A 24520-nucleotide genomic window follows, 5' to 3' on the forward strand; every position below is an offset into this window, starting at 1 on the left:
ATTTTAAGAATTTGAACTCCTGAGTTACCATAATATGATTTGAGGAAAAATGTATATAGTGTATAATCTACTTTTATTGGTCATATTCCCAATCTCTTCTTTATATTCAAAATGATCTGAAATTGTTAATTTCCTAAAATATGTACATTTCCTTATTTATTTAAAAATGAACATTATACACCTTAGAGGGTTACTTTGGTGTAATTAATGAGTATTTTTCTTAATAAATGGATAAGCTGCATATTTAAAAGAAAACAATTTTAAAATTAAATTTATATACTTCTTCATTTGACTGTAAAAGACAAACTATGCATGTAGTACAATAAATTATAACTGATAATTTCCTCTAACAGAATTGGTTACAACTGCATTTGGGGGCAATGAGATTCCTAAAATTTCCCAAAACTAGGATTGAATTGGAATGTATTGCTCTCATGGGGAAAGAACTCAACAGTCTTAATTTAAATAGAAATAAAGATAAGAGTTCTCCACCTCTACTCAGAGATCCAATTAGCCTCATTTCCATTCAATCCCTTTCTCAATTCTTACTATTTCAGTCAAATTGGCCTACTATGTGTTCCTCATATAGACATTTCAATTCCATGCCTCTGGACAGACTATTCCTGATATGTATAATATACTTTCTCCTTACCTCCATCATAGAAAATCCCCTATTATCACTATTTCCCTAATCTCTTATTAATGAATCTTTGGTGCTACCTTAAACTCTTAGTTTTCCTTCATTTCTCAGGTCTAATCACTTGGTAAGTGCTATTGAATATATTGTACCTCTGCAGGATCAATTTATTCCTACAGCAAAGAAACTAATGAAGGTCCTTTTTAATGTTCATATGAACAAATACAATAGTATCCTATCAGGTTTTTCTACTGCAATTCTATTCCCCACACAATCCATTCATCATACCACAGCCACTCTCTGTTGCAGAAATATATACAATATTTATAGATCACCAGAACAATTCTCTTGTCCTATATAAATGCTCAAACTATTACATGTGGCTCCCCCAGCCACTCATGTTGTGTGCCAAAATACTCATTTTTTTCTGAACTCCTCAGCAGTGTAAGGCTGCCAAGTCTGAACAAACAGCAATTAGCAGGCACTTTCCAAAGCCTAATTGCTCCAATGCAAGCAATAGTCTCAATGAGTAGGTATCTTTGAGAAGCTTTCATGGGAAAAATTCCAAGTCCTCTTACTTCCTCCCTTTCCTTCTTCTGCTGTCTGTTTGTTTTATAAATGCCTTAAACATTTTATTCACTTTTTTAAAAATAAAAATGTGTCAATAACCTAATGTTAATATTTAAATAGCAATATTCTAACTTATTGAAATCACTTTGGGGAATTGAGATTTTATTAATAAGCTTTTTAATATACAAAAATATTGCATAGTGGTTTCTAATAACTTCTTGTCATCCTTTCTTATTACCCTGATTAAATTATTAGTCACATGGACTGGTACCCTATGGTTTGTCCTTGTATGGGGTCTAAATTCTGCTACAGTTATTTGGTCTTATGAATATAGGGGATTTTTAACTGAAAAAACTCACCTTCACAATTCTACCTCTAAGAATCCCTGGCTTCCTTTAAGTCTTGATTCAAATACTACCTCTTTTAAAACAAAAGGCCTTCTTTGGTCCCAATTTATAATAAAACTCAGTTCTGTATCAATTTTCAACTACTAAGTCAAAGGGTTTTACAGACATTAGATGCAATTGAAGAAATAGAAAGCTATAAATAACAAAAAGGATGTAAGGTGGGGAAATGTAGAAGGCAGGAACTCTGAAAAGGTATACTTAAGACTCAATATGATTGATGTAATCTTACAAGATATTAACTCAGTGGAATTGATGAGATAATGGTTCCCTAGTGATATAATGATTGGCTTATACTCAGTATGATGAATCGATGTACTTTTAATAGAGTATTTAAGAGGTCAGACTCAGACTGAAGCCAGAGACTGCTGATTGGCTCACTGACTGACTGGAAGAGATGAGAGACTGTAGGGTGGCTGACTGACTGAGACTGCTGGCACAGACTGGGAGACTGAAAGGAAAATAAAGAGTTTGGACTTTATTCCTAACTATTCCCATGGTGATTATTCTGCTGAGACCAAGGCCCAGTTCGGAGGACTTCAAAAAGCTAGCCTGGATATCACGGGGAAAATATCCTATTCTAGATTACTTTCTCAAATTTTGGATTACTTCAAAACTACAGCTCACATGAATTAATAAATATGAACCATGGTCCTTATGCAAACAAAAAAGTTAATGTGAAACTAAGAGTATGAAGGAGCATTTCCTTATAGGAAGGGTTATAGTTCAAATAGGAGAGTGGATTTTTCCCCATATTAACAGAATCAAACTCTTTCCCATTTTGTCCCATATATGTACAACTAAAATAGGTTCATATCTTTTTATGCATTCAGTTCAGAGGTAATTTGAAGGACTTTTTTTTTGTTTAATGGATAAGTACTGAATTTAAACATGAGGGCTATGTTCAAATCTCAACTCTTGTTATTTATTACCTAAAGCACTCTGGGTAAGACCTCTTTTTCCTCAAAAGTAAAATGAAGCCACTGAACTAGATGAATTCTGAGGTCCACTTTAACTCTAAATTTCTCTTATTGTGCCTAAGTCACTTGATGTCCACGGCTTCTTCAACTACAAAATGAGCAGGTTATATTAGATGAATTCTAATGTTGCCTGCAAATGTGACATATGAAGTTCTCTTTATTACTACTTTTTGTTGATGAGTGGTTTCCAGCATTATATACTGTTTGCCAAAAAATGTTGTTTATTTGAGCAGGCTATTAAGTATGCACTAAATTACTAAAAAAACAAACAAACAAAACCAAATTTAATGATAAATTTAACATATACAGAAATATATTTACACATATAATACATATAAGTCAGAAGAAATATCACTAAAATATTACAGATATAATATTGAAACAATATATGAACAGAACAAAAAATGGTTAAGTAATGAATAATAATCAGACCCATTGTATCCAGTATAGTTTACATGAAATAAGAATTCTAGAGAAAAACAGGATCCCCAAGATACTAATTTCTCTCTATAAGTACATGTTGCAGGGTAGGTGTGTCAGATGCCATAAACTTTATATCCATAACATGCAAGAAAGAGAAATTCAGCTAAGCAGGAAAGGGCTTAATATCAAACTTGGAAAAACTGAAAAAGAAAGGCCAGAACTAATCAGAGGAAACTTCAAGCCAGAACTTTAACAGTAAAAGAAAAGGAAGGAGGGAAGGGAGGGAAGGAGGGAGGGAGGAAAGAGGGGAGGAAGGGAAGGAGGGGAGGGAGGGAGGAAAGAGGGGAGGAAGGGAAGGAGGGTAGGGAGGGAGGAAAGAGGGGAGGAAGGGATGAGGGAGGGAGGGAGGGAGGAGAGAAAGAGGGGGGGAGGAGGGAAGGGAAGGAAGGAGGGAGGGAAGGGAAGAAGGGAGGAAGGGAAGGGAAGGAGGGGGGAAGGGAAGGAGGAAGAGAGGGAAGGGAGGGGAGGGAGGGAGGAAGGAAGGGGAGGGAGGGAGGAAAGGAGAGAAGAGGAATAAAGGGAAGAAGGGAGGGAAGAGGGAGGGAGGAGGGAAGGAAAAAAAGGGGGAAGGAGAGAAGGAAGGAACGAGGAAGGGAAGGAGGGAAGGAAGGAAGGAGGAAAGGATTGGGAGAATGGAAGAAATAACACTGTCACCGTGGAACATGATTTGTTACTCAGACTAAAGGTATCAAAGGGATGAAGCCAATTACAGATGATTCACTGCAATAAATGAAAGCCTATGGTACAGATCTACTTTTCCAACTTCCAACCTTGTCTGTCTTTTCTGAAAGTGGCAGTCAATAAACTGCCTAGAGCTTGACCTAATAATCTAGTAAAGAAGCTGATTCAAGTAAAATTTTTAAAAATATTCTAGTGAAGGGACAAAAAGTGCTGAGTTGTGGAAATATTCATGCCTCTCTTTCTGAAGCCATTGTCATTGAAGTGAGAGAGTGAAAAGGTTGCCATCAATGAAAATTGGCAGAACATGTAGATTCAAACTGGCAGCAGTTTATTGCAGAGTGCCCTTTCACACAGTGCACTCATGACTTCCCAGCTTTTCTTCAAGAATGTGACACCCTGGGAAGCCATTCCTTAGCTATATAAAATCTAAACTAACTCCACCCTCGCCTACAGACATTAAGACTCAAAAATATAGTGCTTAAAGTTCTGAGTGTTGCATGCTCAATCTTAGTAAGATCTTTAAAAGTCCGGGAATACTAGTTAGTTTCGATTTTTACAGCACCATAATCAGCTTGTTAGAAGGAATAATGATAGTAGATTTTAAATTTATGAATGAGGAGCAAGAGGGAAACAGAAGAAGTAAATGGAGAAGAGATAAATAAGAACTAAAATATAGATTATTTTTATATTTGAATTTGCACACTTGTTTAATCTTAATAGTATGTTTTTTTAAAAAGCAAAAGGCCAAAATTTGTTTTTTGAAATAATTTCTAAAAATTAAGGCATACTAGATATTGCATACTTGACATATTCTTTCTCATGGTAATTTCAAAATAATATGTTAAACATTTTAGCAACAACATTTGGAAATAATGCTTTATAGAGGATCTTACCATAAGTCTTTCTTTAAACCCAACTCAAATAATTCCACACAATAACTGGTGTAAAAAATTATCTGTCTTCCACTTGAAATACTTATTAATGCTTTATATTAATTCAATCCAATTCAACGAGCAAGTATCCATTGCATTTACTATGTGTAAGGCACTGTGAGAGACCCAGAGGTGCAAAAGACAGAAATAAAACACTCTAGGGAGAGATACGTAAATGAATGAATGAATGAATGAAGGCTGAGAACCTTCAGAATTAGAGGGATGGATATAAGAGTGGGCTTTCCATAGAAGATGGCAGGAACTGAGCCTTGGAAAGTTAGAGTTCTTAAGAGGCAGACGAAAAGAAAGTACATTCTAGATGTAAGGGGCAATTTGTGCAAAGGCTTGAGGACAGAAGATGGAATGCAGAGTTCAGGGAATAGCAAACAAGCAAATACTGCTGGAAGAGAGTGTGAAAGAGAGATCTGTAAAATAAGCCTGGAAAGGTATTCTGAAGGCATCAAATGCCAAGGTGACAGATTTGCTCTTTATCCTGAAGTAAAGAGAGAGCCCCTAAAGATTTTTAAATGGGGGAATACATGGGTCAAAACCCCATTTTGTAAGATTGTTTTGATAGGGGTGTGGAAGACTGTTTGGAAAGTAGCAAGACTGGAAGTTAGATCTTTTAGTAGGTTATGACAATATATGAGCTAAGGGTGATGAGGACCCTAAACTAGGGTGATGGTTATGTTAGTGGGAAGTAAAGAGAAGACATAAGAATGGTGATAAAGGTAGAATTAACAAAATTTGAAAAATGTTTAGATTACTAAGAAAAAAATTATTTTTTTGTTAAATATGACATAGAACTTCCTTGAGTCCTCTTTAGAAGAAAGAAAAAAGCATATTGGGGAAAGAATCCTATCATGACTAAAGTTAAAAACCTAGGTTCATGAAATGGTAAAATAATAAAAAAAAAGACGAAAGTTAGGAAAGGGGCTTTGGGGAACCTGGGGAGAGGTAATAACTACTATTTTTTTTTTTTTAAATACTGTTTGACATGTCTAAAGGACATCCATATGGACTTAAATAGCTGTCAATTGGTGACACGGGAGAAAAATTAGGGATGGATATAATGGGAGTAAACTACATAGCAATGATAACTAAGTCTAGAGAAATCAATGAAATTGCTCATGGGGAGTTCTGAGAAAAGACAAGAAGCACTGCTAGGTCTGTATCCCAAAGATATTTAAAAAAGAAAATGAAGAGAATGCATAAAAATATTTATAATTGGCTAAGAATTAGAAAGTAAGGAGATGCCCATCAACAGGGGAATGGCTGAACAAGATGTGATATATGATTGTAATGGAAGATTAAAAAGAGAAATGATGAGAAAGCTAGTTTTAGAAAAAAATCTAGAAAGACCTACATGAACTGATATAAAACGAAGTAAGCATGATCATAAGAATGTTGTACACAGTAACAGCAACATTGTACCATGAAGAAATGCAAATGGCTTAGCTGTTCTCAGTAGTACAGTGATCCAAGGCAAAACCAAAGGACTCATGATGAAAAATGCTCTCCCCCCAGAGAAAGAACTGATGTTGTCTGAATCCAGATCAAAACATGCTACTTTCTCTTTCTGTCTGTCCTTCTTTCATTCTTCCTTTATTTGTTCGAGTCATCTTGTATAAAATGACTAATATGGAAAAGTTTTACATGACTGTATACATATAATACATATCATATTGCTCACTCATCTCAGGAAGGGGGTAAGAGTAGGAAGGGAGGGATAAAATTTGGAACTCAAGACTATAAATAAAAATGTTAAAATTGTTTTTACATGTTATTGGAGGAAAAAAAAAAAATATATATATATATATATAAAAGGGAAAAGACAGTAGTGTCTAGCACTGAGCCAGAGAGAATCACTCAAAGGTATGGGGTGATACATGGATAATGAACCAGTCAAAAAGACTCAGAGATTAAGAGGAGAAATAGAGATGGATTAATGTTACACTAGCCAAGGGATAAGAGAACATTCAAAAGAAAGGGATAGTTGATATTGTCTCTGGGGGTATCAAAAAGTAAGAAGACTGAGAAAAGGCTATTCAATTTGGTCACCTAGAGGCAGCTATATGGCACAATAAATAAAGTACCAAAGCTAGAGTCAGAAGAGCTGAGTTCAAATCTTCCCTCAGACACCAACTAGCTGTGTGACTTGGGCAAATAACTTAACCTCTGCCTTAGTTTTCTCTTATATAAAATGGGGATAATAATCATACCTCCTTTGCAGGGAAATAACTGTAAAGTGCTTAGCACAGTGCCTGGCATGTAGAAAGTGCTGTATAAATTTACATTAAAAAATAGTATTTGAAAGCAAGGTTTTTCAGCTTGGGAAAAGTGGAGGGATGTGGGAAAAAAAGCATCAGAAATCAGACTGTAAGAGAATGATACATGAGGGATAGAAATTGAAGTTGAGACATAACTTTTTCTAAAAGTTTGGATATGAAGAACTAAGACATAAGATGATAGCTTGAGGAGATGGCAAGGTCATAAAGGGCTTTTCTTTCCTTTTTTAAATGATGAGGGTGGCAAATATATTTATAAATATCAGAGAAAGATCCAGTAGATGAGGAAATGCTATAGAATGAGGGATGTAATGAAATTGAAAGGGAAAACTTTCAGAGAATAGGGATTAATCAAAAGTATACGTAGAGGACTTGACTGCAAGGGACTACATATTTATCACAAATTGAAACAGAGGAGAGGATAGGGATGATGTAAAGTTGTGGAAGTATAAAAAAAGGGGAGGACAAAAAGTTAACAACATTATATTTCTAATTAAATGATAATTCTTGTCATTCAGTGACTCCTTTTGGGGTTTTCTTAGCTAAGAAACTGGGCTCCCAGATTTGCCATTTCCTTCTACAGATCATTTTATAGATTATCAAACTGAGGCAAATAGGTTAAGTGACTTACCCAGGGTCACATGGCTAGTAAGTGCTTGAGGCCAGAATTGAACTCAAAAAGATGAGTCTTCTCTATACAACACACTCGATCCAATAACTAACATTTGTAAAGCACTATTAAACATCTGTAAAGCACATTTTACAAATATTATGTCATTTTATCCTCAGAACAATACTGAGAGATAGATGCTATTATTCCAATTTTAGAGATGCTATAATTCCAGTTTTAGAGATATGTAAATTAAGTGAGATAAAAGTTAAGGAACGTGCACAGGAACACATAGCTAAGAAATGTCTAATGCTGGATTTGAACCCAGATAAGCCTGACCTCAGGTATAGCACTCTAAACACTGAAGATCAAATGAGAAAATATTTGTCAAGCATCTGGTATAATACTTGGTATATAACAGGTATCATATAAATGCTTATTCCTCTTTCCTTTCTTCATTATAAGACCTATATGCCTTTGGAGTTAAGTAGTAGGGAGAAAGGGGTTGTATATAGGAAGTTTTAGCAGGGGAAAAATAAAGATGAGCTATTTAAAATTCTTGGACACTCATAATAATAAAATTATTTTTATTTGTGAAATTAATTATAGGAAACAAGGGTACTCAAAGAACTGACATTGAACATGTGCTTTTTCCATATTTCTATGGATATGTTTCATTTGTAACAAAATTAAACACTTTTTTTCTTCTTCTTGTTCTAGAACATTTAACTACCATTTAATAATTGACTTGGAGGAAATACTACCACTACAGGATCTTCATTTTATAAGTAAATGGAGAAGCTGTAGCACCAAATTGTTAATTAACTTCCCTAAAGTCATAAAGTGAATGAATGACAGAATACAGAGAACAAACCCTGACTACTCACCTACTATTTTATTCACTAGATTGTCATTTCTAGCCTTTGATCTTGTGTGACCCAATAATGACTTGAATTATCTGAAAGGACATTATGGAATTCTCAAAAAAAAAAAACCCCTTTTTATTAGTTAATTTTAAAAAATTCTAAGTATCATTTGGGGCAGTTAAAGGATAAAGAAATATAAGAAAATCACTTTTCATTATGATATGCTTCACTATGGTAAAAATATTGGAAATTATTCAGACTGTACTGTCATTGGCAAGGCATGCAAATAAAGAGTACCAGTTGAGTTACCATACCAAAAAAAGTAAGCCTTCCTATAAAAACAATCAACAAACATGTATGCATCTCTGTTGATATTATCATCTAGAAAGAGAAAATAGGAGAACTTCTTTAGCATAAAATGTTTGTTAAAGTTATTTTTCTGGGGAATTGAAATTCTTAGTCACTTTTAACCTAAAGCTCTAACCTCGATCTTTGCTTCTACCCAGGCTATTGGAAATCTTTCCACAATATGTTTAATCTACTAAGACAGAATATCACATATTTTCAAACGAAACCATCACATTGATTATTTTTGGTTGCTTTTTGGTGCCACAAAGGGACATAGAGATGAATCTGAGACAACTTAGATGGAAGAAAAAGGGGATCAATAATTTTTTTTCAAATTTAGTTTACTTTTTCTGACTTGGGAAACAGAATAAAGGAGATATAGTTGACTCTTTTCTAGATTGCCAAGGCTCTTATATTATTAGGGTTTTATCATTCAGAGCAACAATAATTAATGTATTATATCAGTAGGCATAAAAGGAATAGAAGACTGGACTGAATGTATGAGAATGGACTGAATGTATATTGAATGAATACTGATTCTAGGACATACTCATTATTTGTTTTGGTTTCCCCTATTAATCCTCAACAGTAGCTTGAAAAATTTCAAAGATAGATTGTTTTACCATTGGATCATAAGATTATAGATTTGGATGCCAATTTTCTTATTTTTATAGATGAGGAAACTGAGTCCTGAAAGGATAAGTATTTTGTCCATTCTTTACATGACTAATAGGTATCTGAACCTAAGCCTTCCTGACCACAAGTCCTGTAGTCTATTCACTAAAATACACTACCATGGTTAATAATATCTCACATTAGAGTGCTTTATACTTTGCAAAACACTTCCACAAACACTTGCCCATTAGATTCTATTCACAGATCATTGAAGTAGACATGAGTTGTTACTATCAAATCATTTTACAAATAAAGGATATAAGACACAAAAATTGACAACAGCAACCTCCCAAGTGTTTTCCTCACAATAATGCTATAAGAAAGGTCATGAATGTCTCTATTTTGAGACTTGAGAGTCAGGCTGAATGGATTGCTGAAATTTGTATAACAATTCAAGAAGAAGCAGATAGAATTTAGGTATCCTGACTCTTAGTCCAATGTTCTTTTCACAATGCATAATACTTTCCTTCCTTATCTATGGTTTTTTTTTAAGTTCTTAAAAACAAAGTTAGCTTCTTCCATTGCCACACGGAGTTGCTATCTATTTTATACATGGACATAGGAGGTATAAAACATTCACAAGGGACACTTGTAAAGCCCCACCGATATACATCTTGGACTTAGCTAGTCCACAGGAAATAATGAAAATGCTTTTCCAGATCTTGGCTGTGCAAATGTATGTAATGGAGCAGGCCTGGGAGAGGTCAACCAGCCAACAGAAGTCTACTGAGAGCTGTGATTAGTAGATTACCCTTGGAATATTTATGCACAGAAATGAATGAGGAGCCTGGGAATGGGAAAAGTTATTAGGCTCCAGGCCTGACTGTCTACATCATTATATTAAAAAAAATTCTAGGCAGAACTATCCACATTTTTTTAAAGTTACAACTTATCTCATAGAACAATATGCACTAATGCAAAAATAGTCTTTGCCAATTAATTTGTATTAAAAACTAGTTTATGTCACAAAACCTATTCCAGACTTATATTATTGCCAGAAAGAAAGAAAATCTTGTAATGTTGTTAAGCCTCATTAATTTGCACTTTCACTAATTTAGCATTTGTGTTCATTCAATCTGGCCTATGCTAAACTTTACCTTTGCAGCATCTAAGAAATAGAGGGTCTACTAATTGAGTTACTAATGTAAAAAAGACTGACAGACCATGCTTAACTTACTTAAAAGAACAAACTTTTTAAAAGTACAACAGTAAATTGTGGTATGCAAAAGTATTTAGTTAATTACAAATTAATCATATCTATTCATCAAAGAATGTATAGCTAGAACTCTTTTTAGAAATTCTATCTTAACAGATAAATTTAAGTTATTTTGAGTAGTTAAAATTTAAAAGAAAGATTCTATGTATGGTAACCTATGATTTAGACTTTTTCCAAATTCAGAGTGACTTGCTTCCAAAATAATTTTTGAAGAATTTTTTGGTGGTACTCTCATCAAAACTAATATGCTAATAAGATTGAAGCATTGAAGAAAATTTAAATGCTTTGACAGTATTGGTATATTGATTTTAATGAAAGTTTATTTTTCATTTTTCAAGATAAAAGAAAAATTAGAGGAATATGTCTATATAAAAGGAAAAATAAAACTATCACTATAGTGTATGGTCAAAGCCATAGCATTGGCTTTATTGAATTTCTTAAAAATAATAATAATAATAATCAGGAGAATTATTTAATTATTTGGAAGACTATCTTAAAGAGTTTTTCCTTCAGTAACATAAATGAGTCTTTAAACTTTAAGTCTTTATGAGCTACATATCTTTCCAATACTGAATAGTGTGAACTTATTGAACATTCATCACACAGTCATTAAGCAACAAACACACGGCACTAGCCTGGGCTCTAGGTTCATTCTCCTGAAAGAACTAGTAATCATAAGACCTGCTCAAGCTGTGTGACTGGTTCAGATGGTGCCAGTTTCCTGATGTACCATGGAGTGAGATCACAATAAGATGAAAAATATATTTAGGAGTACAGAAGCTGAAAGTAAGAGACAGGCTTTATAGGGCCTGCTTGAAATCTCAGAGTAGAGTCTGATGGTATCAAAATTCATTTTAAAACAATTCAAATTCAAGGTAAGGCAATAGCAAAGAGAACAGTAAAGAAGTTGTTCCTACTGCTACTCTGCAGCCTAGAAAAAGAATCTATATTTTTAACACTAATGATGGGAAAAGTTATTAGTCTCCAGACCTGACTGTCTACATCATTATATTAAAAAAAATTCTAGGCAGAAGTATTTACATTTTTTTAAAGTTACAACTTATCTCATGGAACAAATATGCCATAGGGAATATGGGAATTCCTTAAAAGAACTTAAAATTATGAAACATCACAATCTCTGAAAAATCAAAATGGCAGCTATTTTTCCAAAGGATACTACAGAGATAAATGGGGTAAAAAAAAACATATTCCAAAGCAGACCCTATACAATAAGAAGTGGTATAAAAATCATCCTCCAAAATATGTATAACTAGCAAAGAAGGGGGACTAGTCATGTAGCCAGAACAAAGTATAACAAGGAGGTATTCCAAGAAGACCCAGTAAAAGACTTCCAGCATGTTAGGTAAACAATCTACAAAGATTTTATAGTAAGACTTGACTGAGAAAGATAAAATGACACAATTTAAATATGTATAGTGGGAGGAAATACAACTATATTGTTGAATGCCTAAAGTACTGCTATAAGGAAATAGAGACAATTCTGTTACTTTTCCTCTATGCATAATATACTGAGTAAGTTGTAAACATTTTTGATTGATGGAAAAGTTGCAGAAATTTGAAAAAGGTTCAAAGTAAAATTTTTCAATGAATTTTTGTGGTTAACATGGTATAGAGTTAGGTTGACAAAGTGGAAGAGATCTAAGGTAATCTCTTAGATAATAAATTGCAGAGCAGGTGATGATATACTTTGGAAGATAGAATTTTACCAAGTGCCCTAGACCAGTGAAGTGACAGTTACATTCTAAAATATGACAAAACATGTATATTTATTGTGTATCTAATTTATATTTTAATATATTTAACGTCTACTGGTCATCTTGCCATCTGGGGGAGGGGGTAGGGGAAAGAGGGGAAAAATTGGAACAGGAGGTTTGGCAATTGTCAATGCTGTAAAGTTACCTATACATATAACCTGTAAATAAACGGCTATTAAATAAAAAAATTAAAAAAAAATAAATAAGCATAATGAAACTCCAAAATAAAATAAAATAAAATATGACAAAAAAATCATATATAAATCATATATATAAAAAGAAATTCCATTAGCAAGTTGATATAATAAGGCATTTCAAGTATCAATTTTTGCTCTTTATGTTCTTCTCTTAGGAGGTCAAGGAGATAAATAGTTTTTCTGTCTTTGTCATGGATGAATGGAATGTATTTTCTATTACAAATGAATTCCAGGAATGGATTTAAGAAATAATCTCTAATGAATAAAACTGGATTGGTATTTCTTCATTTATCCACTTCAAATAGGCAAAAGGATTAGAATATTACTATTCTTTTACCATGTTAATACAAGTCCTCCCTCCCATCCCATTTTTTTTTTAAACCCAAGACTCTGTGCACTCAAGCCAAAGAACTACTACTAACCTCTTCTGGGACTTTCATGATTGAAAAGAATACCATTTACAGCAAACAGGTTATAGGCCTCACGGAAGTTCACCACAATCCAGTAAGCATAGAGTTTTGCTGCTCCTGTTAGAAGAATTTATTTAAAATTATATGAAGCTTTAAAAAAAAAAAAAAGTCAATTTCCAACAGTTTTCAGGACAAGACTAATACATAATTATTGAAAGGCATAAAAATCAAAAGAAACCCAGAACATGAAAGAGTAGGCAATTGAAAAGTATCAATTAAACTTTTGTCCTATTGTGAACATTTCTATTGGGAAATATCTAACTTTTTTTTTCTTACACTAGGATATACTTCTTTTCATGTACAAGAAACAAAAACAAAATATGTGAAATATATAGCTTTGATTTTTCCTAGTTAAAAAACAAAAACAGTGGTGCTAAAATAGTAAAAATGTAGCATTTTAACACTGATTGATTTGAAATTATCACTAGGAACTTCTATAAATGCTGCCTTAAGAATATTCCAGAATTAGCATAGGTTCTGAAGATAGAAACTCTTAGGGTGCTATGACTGAGGAAACAAAAAACATGAAATCTTATCACTTCAACATGATCTCACAACTTTTCAATAAAAAGAATCGTGTTGAATCTAATTTTCCTTTTAAACTGTTCTGTATGGAAGAGCTGAATGAACAAGGTTCTGTGAAGTGAGGTGGTAATTTCCATCCCTGAGGCGATGGCAGCAAATACTTTTATTTAGCAATTTATAAAGGTATGCCTCTCAACAAGTCTAGTCACTTTTAGTCTATCTTAATGTTAATCTCACGCCCAAATGACTTCAGCCCTGAGACATGTATAGAATTAAACCATAAACACACACATACACACACCCTAAAACAGACATGTACATATACACATATGTATACAAACACACATTCTCACCATATGGTGACCTAGGATAAAAAGGGGTAGTCTCCTTTTGTGGTATTTCTTGTACTTTTCCATAAAGTTCACTGGTTGAGGCTTGGTAGAACTTCACAGAATTGATAAGGCCACAAGTCTTAATTGCATCTAGAAGCCTTAGAGTGCCAACACCATCAACATCAGCAGTGTATTCAGCAAGGTCAAAAGAAATCTAGAAATGGAAAACAGAAAAAGATAAAAAAATAAATTTATATATCCAAGATGTCACATGATTGTCACATATTCAACTGCAATTTCCCTACAAATTTCTGTATTTATGCTTGTGAAATGAAGTTATTTTCAAATCCAAATATCAGATTATCATGAGCTTCTATACTTCAAATGAAAAGCTACTAATTCATATAGCTGAGAAATAACATGAAAGATATATAGTAATTCTCCTCATATAGTGTATTCAAAATATCACATTTATATCCTAGTCATAATCTTCGTGAAAATACTATATTTCTGAAAGTAAGTGAGAACAGTTACTAAAATTTATAGCTATTTTGATTGAGGCTTTTATAATTTCATATTATGTTAATGATGAATGTTGGAGGGCATGTGGGAAAACTGGGACACTGATGCATTGTTGGTGGAGTTGTAAACAAATCCAGCCATTCTGGAGAGCAATCTGGAATTATGCCCAAAAAATTATCAAACTGTGCATACCCTTTGATCCAGCAGTGCTACTACTGGGCTTATGAGAGCTTAAAGAAGGGAAAGGGACCAGTATATGCCAAAATGTTTGTGGCAGCCCTTTTCGTAGTGGCTAGAAACTGGAAAATGAATGGATGTCCATCAACTGGAGAATGGTTGAGTAAATTGTGGTATATGAATGTTATGGAATATTATTGTTCTGTAAGACATGACCAGCAGAATGAATACAGAGAGGATTGGAGAGACTTACATGAACTGATGCTAAGTGAAATGAGCAGAACCATTGAGAAGCCTTAGAGTGCCAACACCTCTTCAACAACGATACTTATGAGGATGTATTCTGATGGAAGTGGATTTCTTTGACAAAGAGAAGATCTAACTCAGCTTCAATTGATCAATGATGGACAGAAGCAGCTACACTCAAAGAAAGAACACTGGGAAACGAATGTAAACTGTTTGCATTTTTGTTTTTCTTCCCAGGTAATTTTTACTTTCTGAATCCAATTCTCCCTGAGCAACAAGAGAACTATTTGGTTCTGCACACATATATTGAATCTAGGATATACTGTAACCTATTTAACATGTATAGGACTGCTTGCCATCTGGGGGAGGGGGTGGAGGGAGAGAGGGGAAAAATCAGAACAGAAGTGAGTGCAAGGGATAATGTTGTAAAAAATTACCCAGGCATGGGTTCTGTCAATAAAAAGCTATTTTAAAAAAATTTCATATTATGCTTCTTATTATTAAGATACATCAAATTAGACATATTTTACAAGGGATTAAATGCCCTCTGAAGAGGAAAGTATTGAGGAGGAATTCTCTCTCTTACCTCATCTCAAAGCAAAATGCTTTTCCACTGAAAAAATGATGAGAAAATTATGTCATCTTGCTAAGAAAAAAACTATAGCTTTTTAATTTTTAAAATGTTTATTGTTTAAAGACTTTGCTCCTACAGGTCCATTTCTCATTGAACAAATCATTGAAATTCACTAAGTGCAAATGAAATCAATTTGCACAAGCTTGAAAAAGGAGAAAATTAAATGTTCTCCATCCCAAGCAAATAGTAAGGTTATAGTGGCTATGCTACAAAATTCAGTCCTTAGTATATTCCTAGGCCAAAGAGGGCCAACCACAATGCAATGCACACTTTCCCCAGTGCCTTATGAATGACCTCAATCTTCACCTGGAAAAATCACTCTCTGGAGGGTATGAGGTAATTCTGCCTTCATGTTTGCCCAACACTGAGTGTTTCTTGAGGAGAAACTTATAGTTTTGTATATGCATGTGGTGTTTTGGTAATATGGTCTATTGTTCACTAGGGACTCTGTTCAGACTATTTCTTCAGGTCTGAAGGTTAAGTCAAATGGCAGCTATGAAAGAAAAAAGGAGGTGGGAGAGGAGAAAGGATCACACTTCATGACTTGGACAGTCAGTGTGTCATACTGGTCACTTAAGGTATAAATTAACTTAAGCAATAAGGCACTCTGGGAAGAGACTGGGAACAGCTTGAGTTCTGTGGGTCCAGCCCCCATTACCACCATCATGGTGATCATCATCTTCCCTGAGACTGGCTGGATTCTGGAATTCAACAGCCTGCGGAATAGCCCAGCTCAAGCTCAGTTCTTTTTGCTATCATCTAGGAAAGCAACTCCTGCAGAGAAGGAGCCAATCATCTACACCAAATGTCAAACAACGATATGGCAAGAAGGCCAGACTAGTTAAAATAACAAGGCATAGTGATGGTGAGATAAGGATGACATATTCCAGGCAAGTTAAATCACCACCAGCACCTCTCCTCAGACCCATGGAGACATGAAGCAGGGCTTTGGACCCAAAGTCCTGAGAGTGGCAGTATCCTGAGACCATTGGTGCTGCTTCCAACCCTTTTCTCACTGCCATCGTCAAGGAAGCAACACTTGTGGAGATGCTTCCTGGCAACTGCCTCTGAAACTGCATCAACAATTACTAAAGACCAAGAAAACAAAGTTCTTGTCCCCAAGTAGTCTTTGGCACAGTCAAAAGCTTCAATATGAGAAACTTATGATCTGAACAGTAGAAATAATAGGAACAAGCATAAGAACATTATTACCATCTGCTTTGCCATTGCACCTTTTCCCTTTTTTCCTATGTGTTTTCTATATGAAATCTTTTCTATGTGTTGTTTTCCCAGTTAAATGTGAGCTCCTCCAAGCAGGAATTGTTTTATTTTTTGTTTTGCTGACACTTAGGACACTGCTTTGCATTTAAATACAATATTTATTCATTCCATTCACAGACTGGAGTTGAAGTCAGAAAGATTTCAATTTACATTTTAATTCCAAAGCTGGCTATGTGATCATATCAAACCACAATCTCGCTGTTTCCCGTTTCCCCATCTCCAAAATGAGGGTAATAAGGTGAAGAACTTACCTCATGCAAAGTATGTAACATGCTTCTTACATTTTAAAGAGCAATATAAATCCTAGTATCTAGCATAGCAACCAACACACAGTATGTATTATATATACACTGACTTGATATCATTATTATTATTATTCATCCTAAAGCATCCCAAGATAACAATACAGAATTCTGAGATAATGCCTAACACACAGTAAATGCTTACTAAATGTGTGTTGACTGACCGACATTTCATTCCATGAAGAACATCCATTCTTAAGAATAAGAAAATACCAAATGGGCTGCTTTTTTGATATATCCTTAAAAAAAAAAAACAAAAAAAAAAACTCAACTATCAGGAAGAAAATCTTTTCAGGACTTTTTGCTAGATCAACTAAGTTGGAATGATTCAAGGAAAGTTGCATCTGAATAAAGTTATTATCCTAGTTGCTATCTCATTTATCTACTACCTACATATATATCAGTTTCTTCCCAGCACAAAGTGAGCCAAACTTTACAAATTCATTTTCATCAAGTCAAATTGTGCTTTTTTTCCCTTCCATTATAATGACAGGAAATAGAGTAGCACCACTTTTTCCACCACTTTTGGACTTCTCTGGAACTCTTAAATGGGTGCCTTCCTTCCCCAGGAAATTCATCACTGGGAAATCTTATTATGTTGCAAAACTGAATCTACCTGGCACTCATATCTCATCACTATTGTCTGTCCCTCTGATTGGAACTCTATGACTGCAGGGCAGCCTGTGGTGTCCAGGGCCTCTACTTAAAAAGGGGGTTCACACAATTTTACTTCCTATATTCCACTGCTAAGCAAATTTGCTAACTTTTTGGTGTTCAATTGTGTACAATTCTTTTGCAACCTCCATTTGAGGTTTTCTTGGCAAAACTACTATAGTGGATTGCCATTTCCTTTTCCAGTTCATTTTTACAGAAAAGAAAACTGAGGGACACAGTAATTAGCCCAGGATCACATACATCTAATATCTGAGGCTGGATTTGAACTCAAGAATGAATTTTCCTGATTTCAAGCTCAGTGCACTATACACTGTGCAGCCAAGCTGCCCTAAGAATAACTTGCAAAATAAGTCCTCTAAACCCCATACTGTATGTTAGATGATTTACAATTAATTCAAATAAAAAGTTTTATGGGTACATAGGAGTATTAAATTAGCCCCATATCTCTTTTGAGATGCCTATAGACACATCATAATTTAGTCAATAAACCAGATTTAAAATGGATAGTTGTATTTGATAGTCAGAGATTCAGTTAAACTGGAAAATATATGCCCAGTGATAATAAAGAGATGTATTTTTTTTTAAGTAAGAATGATAAAACCATATCATCCAAAAGTTTTTGCTTTTGCTTTCAATATTGATATAAGCTATGTCAGAGCACGGTGAGTGATTTCCCAGCACCTTCCTTAAACACTGTTCAATACTATGGAGAATTTTATAAAAGTTTCAACCTTAATGGATGAAATAGTGAAGTATCAAAAACATCCTAAGGTAGGATCATCCATAAAGCCATGTTAGTGCAAACCACAAGTTTTCCATGGAAAAAATTTAATTTAGGGAATGATCTCAAAAACTTTTTTTTTCCCCTGAGGCAATTGGGGCTAAGCTGACTTGCCCAGGGTCAGTCACACAGCCAGGAAGTGTTAAGTATCTGAGGCCAAATTTGAACTCAAGTCCTCCTGGCTTCAGGGCTGGTGCTCTATCTACTATACCAACTAGCTGCTCCTCAAAGACAATTTTTAAGTTAACATATGATTATGTAGTTATGGGCTAGAAGTGATGAAAAATGGCAGAGAAAGCAAATTTAAGTGTTTTGATAAAAGAAGTAATATAGCCTTTCTAGATAATATTAATGGTAAAAGAAACTATAGTCTTTGAGGAATTAAAGAAGAGAATCAGTCAGAAGGTAAAGGAAGAGGAGAGTGTATGACTAGCATACAACACAATAAAGTAATTCAGAGAACTTGAGGAAGAGCATAATCAAAGAACCACATAATTAAAAAAAAAAAAAGATGAGCTGATCAAGTGGCAAAAGAAAAAGAATTGCATATAATTTGATAATTAAATGTTTTTCCTCACAATAATATATTCCTCTCATGGAAACTTCAGATAGCATAGTCAACAAGAATTTATTAAGAATTTCCTATGTTCTAGGTATTGTGCTTAGAAAAGCAAATGAAAAGAAAGACTAATTCTTTCCTCAGAGTTCCCAAAAATGGAAAATGAAAGGAGTGGGGAATGTAGAGGTGCAAATGAGGGACATGACAATGACAGAAGGCCAGCTTCATGTGCAGGTCTTAACCAGTGATTTCATAGATCCTGTGAACTCCTCATATAGGGAAACTCCCTCTATCAATATAAGCCAAAAATTTGCAGTGGTAGAGTTTAGAGCTCTGCCCAAGAAGCTGAGAAATAAAATTACTTGCTCAGTCATAAAGCTAATATAAGTCAAAGGAAGGACTGATACCCAAGGCTTTCTACTCTTAAGGCCCACTTTCTATCTCTTATGAACTGCTATTCTCATTTTGTATAGCAGGAAAATGAGAATCAGAAATGTAAATTGACTTACCCATAATCATAGAGCAAATATGTGTATTATGTAAAAGTCCAGTTCCAATAAACTGTGTCACAGTTGTATAACATCCTACAGGATTCAAAGAACCCTCATATCCATTACCTCATTTGAATTTACTTTATTTTTGCACTTAAAATACTCAGCATACTGGTAGAATAGAAAAAGAACAAGCCTAAGAGACAGAAGATTGTTTCAAGTACTAGCTCTGACAGCATCGCTAAAGTCTCAGTTTCCCCAGCTGTAATGTTTTTGTTTCAATTTTCTTGGAGGTCTCTGGGAGCAGTCTTCATTTTAGTTCAGTAACCACCACGAAAACAGCCAGATGTTAAAGTCCAGATTCTTTATTATCTCCTTCCTGGAGCTGGGCAGCTTTCTGGAGAAGTGCAGGAGTCCAGGCCAGCCACCAGGAAGATCGAATATCGAGTTGAATTTCTCCCCTTGGTTCTGTTCCAAAGAGTTCCTGTCTCCAGTCCTTTGTCTTTTCTGCTTCTGCCTCTAGCTCTCAGTCCCTGTTTATATGCTCCAGACTGAGTATAAATCAATCATTATATCAGTAGGAAACCATTATTTGTTGTAGGATTAAATCAATACTAAACTAGATTTAACCATTTTCTCCTCAATTCCACTTAGTACCTTGTTTTAAGTTCTGGCCTATAACACTCAACTGTAAAATTACTTCCTATACTTGCACAAACTGTTTCACTGGATTCCTATGAAGATGTGCTCTGTAAATTTAAAATCATCCGAAGTGAGAGCTCTTTTTGATTGTATAACCATTGAGAATGCTGATCCCTAGGAATTCTTTATTCTGATGAGGAAATAAGAGATTCTTAGCATAATCTTTATGGGGAAGGCACATAAAACATACATTATTAGTTTTAAGAATGAGTCCCCTCAGATCCACTAAAATTAATTACTTATTCAAGGGCATGAAACAAAGTTAATGGCATTGCTAGACCCATATCAAGTCTTTTTTTGTGTGGACATGTTACAAAATATAATGTTAGAACTATCTTTTAAAATTTTTTTTTTCTTTAATACCTTGCCCTTTGCTGGTAACTATCACCATAATTTACTATCTCAATAACCACATTAGCAAAAACCATGATCATCTCAATAGATGCAGAAAAAGTATTTGATAAAATCCAACACCCATTCCTATTAAAAACAGTAGAGAATATAGGAATGAATGGACTCTTACTTAAAATAGTAGCATCTATCTAACACCATCAGTAAGCATCATATATAATGGGAATAAACTGGACCCATTCCCAATAAGATCAGGAGTGAAACAAGGTTGCCCGTTATCACCATTATTGTTCAATACTGTATGAGAAATGCTAGCTTTGGCAATAAGAGATGAAAAAAGAGATTAAAAGAATTCGTGTGGGTAATGAGGAAACCAAATTATCACTCTTTGCAGATGATATGACAGTATACTTCGAGAACCTCAGAGAATCTACTAAAAAGCTATTAAAAATAATCCAAAACTTTAGCAAAGTTGCAGTATACAAATCGAACCCCTGTAAATCAACAGCATGTTTATACATCATTACCAAAATCCAGCAGTGAGAGATATGAAAAGAAATTCCATTTAAAATAACTATCAATAGTATAAAATATTTGGGAATCTATCAGCCAAGGGAAAGTCAAAAACACTTTCCACACAAATAAATTCAGATTTAAACAATTGGAAAAATAATAAGTGTTCTTGGATAGGTCGAGCAAATATAATAAAGATGACAATACTACCTAAACTAATCTATTTATACAGTGCTATACCAATCAGACTCTCGAGAAACTATTTTACTGACCTAGAAAAAAGAACAAAAGGTCAAGAATTTTAAAGGAATTAATGAAAAAAAAAAAAGCAAATAAGGGTGGCCTAACTGTACCCAATCTAAAACTATATTATAAAGCACCAGTGATTAAAATCATTTGATACTGGCTAAGAAATAGACTAGCTGATCAGTGGAATAGATTAGGTTCACAGGACAAAATAGTTAATAACTATTGCAATCTAATATTTGACAAAGCCAAAGAACCCAGCTTTTGGGATAAGAATTCATGAACTAGTATGGCAGAAACTAGGCATTGACCCACACTTAACACCATATACCAAGATAAGGTCAAAATAGGTTCATGATCTAGAAATAAAGAATGAGATTATAAATGAGATATATAAATGAGATTATAAATAAATTAGAAGAACATAGGATAGTTTATCTGTGGAGGAGGACGGAATTTGTGACCAAAGAAGAACTAGAGATCATTACTGATCACAAAATAGATAATTTTGATTATATTAAGTTAAAAAGATTTTGTACAAACAAAACTAATAACAGACAAGATTAGAAGGGAACAATAAACTGGGAAACTTTACATTCAAAGGTTTTGATAAAGGCCTCATTTCCAAAATATATAGAGAATTGACTCAAATGTATAAGAAATCAAGCCATTCTCCAATTGATAAATGGTCAAAAGATATGAAAAATTTTCAGATGAAGAAAGTGAAACTATTTCTAGTCATATGAAAAGGTGTTCCAAATCATTGTTGATCAGAGAAATGCAAATTAAGACAACTCTGAGGTACCACTATATACCTCTCAAATTGGCTATGATGACAGGAAAAGATAACGAATGGTGGAGAGGATGTGGGAAAACTGGAACACTACATTGATGGTGGAATTGTGAACTGATCCAACCATTTTGGAGAGCAATTTGGAACTATGCTCAAAAAGTTATCAAACTGTGCATACCCTTTGATCTAGCAGTGTTATTATTGGGCTTATATTCCAAAAAAAACAATGTTTTAAGAGCATAGAGTTGAATCTTGACTTTTTTTTCCTTTCAAATAATATTAATTGTTATCTCTTAATTTTATACTATCTTAATTTCAAAATATATTCCTTTCTCATTTCCAATTTGGAAAGTTTTCCTTTGTGACAAATAAAGAGGGGGGAAAAGGGAAAGGCAAACTTGGTCATTGCCATTACATAGACTTAATCTACATTTTATCTGATAATGTGCTACTTTATTACAAAGACACATCTTAAATAAAACAAACTATTGTATTTTTTTATTATTATTAATTCTTAACAATTAGATAGACTTTGTTTTGCCAATTAATTTCTTTATAATAAACTGGCAAAGAGTGATGGTGATATATGTATAATTATTTCTTTTTGACAGAGGAAAAAAAAGGAGTAAAAAAGTGAGATGACTTGATTAGTCCAATGCTGATTCAACCAAAAGCCTAAAGGTCTAAATCAGTAGCTTTGAGGTGAGTGGTTACAATGACACTGTTCAATAAAATTGCCTGAAATGTGAGATTCAATCAATTGAGGTTAAAAGAAGCCCAAATGGAAGTAAATAAATAGAAAGTCAAATAAATCTATAAATTAACAGATGGATAGGTAACTAGATGAATAATTAGATGCATAAGTACATAAATAAACAATCCTGGCATCTACATTTTTACTTCTCTGGAAAAGGCAATAGTCAGATGCTTTTGTATACAGTTCCAAAATGACCTTATCACACAATTCAGAACAGAATTAACCCTGAATATGGAACTAGTTCACTTTTTATAAGGACAGGGATTCAGTCAAAAATTTCTTAGTAAAAGTAAAAATATTCAGAGAAAAGAGATATTTTTGTGGCAAAGGGAACAAAAATGAAAAGCGTAAAAGACCAAAAACACTTCCACTCCACTACAACAAAGAAGAAGGTATTATTTATGGTAAAGGAGAAAAAGGAACCCAGAGGATAACAGCATGAATGAATCACAACAGCCAAGACCACACAGACAGATCTATTTACAGGTTCATGAGTTTTTTTAATCTTCCAGTTAGAGTTATTAATCAAAAATAGTTGCACATTTTTGTGACTTTATATTTCAATTTTTCCCCCTTCTGAGTGAGCAGAAGCTCCCCACAACCCAAATGCCTGGCTTTCTTTCTCACTTGCCAGCTGGGACAACATGCAAATTTAATTTAATGTGCTTAGTTAAAGAAGGGAATAATGAAGCAGGTACAGATGAAGAAGAGTTAGAATACAGCTGGAACATGAATACAGCTGACAGACAATGGCTCCCTTAAGTGAATTTATTGTCCTAAAATGTTTTCCCTTTTGTGTTGTTTTTTTTTTTTTCCTTTAAGGTTCCAAAATTTCTTAATAAAAAATAGTCATTCCACATATTATAACTGTGCTTTTGATACAGAAGGGTATATTATTTCAATAAAGCCTGGACATAAGAAGAAATTACAAAGAACAAACAGTTCACAATTTCAGGAATTTTGGATATATATAAATAAACTCTTACTTTACAAAAGATAATTCTGCTCAACTGCAAACTTATTCGATTTACACATATTCCTAATTACAGTCACATGTTCTAAAGACATCCCTACCTTACAAATCATAGGAAAACATTAGGGGGAGGCAAAAAGGTAGAAATGTAAGACAAAAAAAAAAAAAAGAAGAAAGAACAATTTTTGGAGTTTTCTGTGAAGGCTTCCCCCAATGAGGCTCTTGTATTTGAAGATTTCATCTCTTATTTACAATATTATTCCTTCCTTACAATGTCAAGATAATCAGTCTACAGACTAGAAGTGACCATGAAATGCCATATCTCTTTGCAAATCCATATAACTCAACTCAGAAGAAAGAGTAGGGGTTCAAATGACTTCCAACATTCTTTCAGATCTGCCTCATCCAGTCACCAACTCATATTTTCTTAATATTTTTTTTATAGAACCATCACGACTTTTCGCTTCCTTTGGAATCCTCCAAAAGTTTGTTTGGTCCTGTGGTCTAAAGCCTTTCTACCTCCTTTAG

General features: G+C 34.0%; 1 protein-coding gene across 1 annotated transcript in view; it reads right to left on the reverse strand.

The window, feature by feature from the left end:
- Positions 1–24520, reverse strand: part of GMDS (GDP-mannose 4,6-dehydratase) — a 739822-nt gene that overhangs the window by 417076 nt on the left and 298226 nt on the right. Inside the window, exons 5-6 of the mRNA XM_031946945.1 lie at positions 14011–14203; positions 13085–13189 (exon numbers count right to left, since the gene is read on the reverse strand). Of these exons, the coding sequence (XP_031802805.1) occupies positions 13085–13189; positions 14011–14203 (298 nt within the window). The remainder of the gene's footprint in view (positions 1–13084; positions 13190–14010; positions 14204–24520) is intronic.

The sequence above is a fragment of the Sarcophilus harrisii genome, chromosome 1 (genome assembly GCF_902635505.1).
Source record: "Sarcophilus harrisii chromosome 1, mSarHar1.11, whole genome shotgun sequence".
In the NCBI taxonomy this organism is placed as follows: Eukaryota; Metazoa; Chordata; class Mammalia; order Dasyuromorphia; family Dasyuridae; genus Sarcophilus; species Sarcophilus harrisii.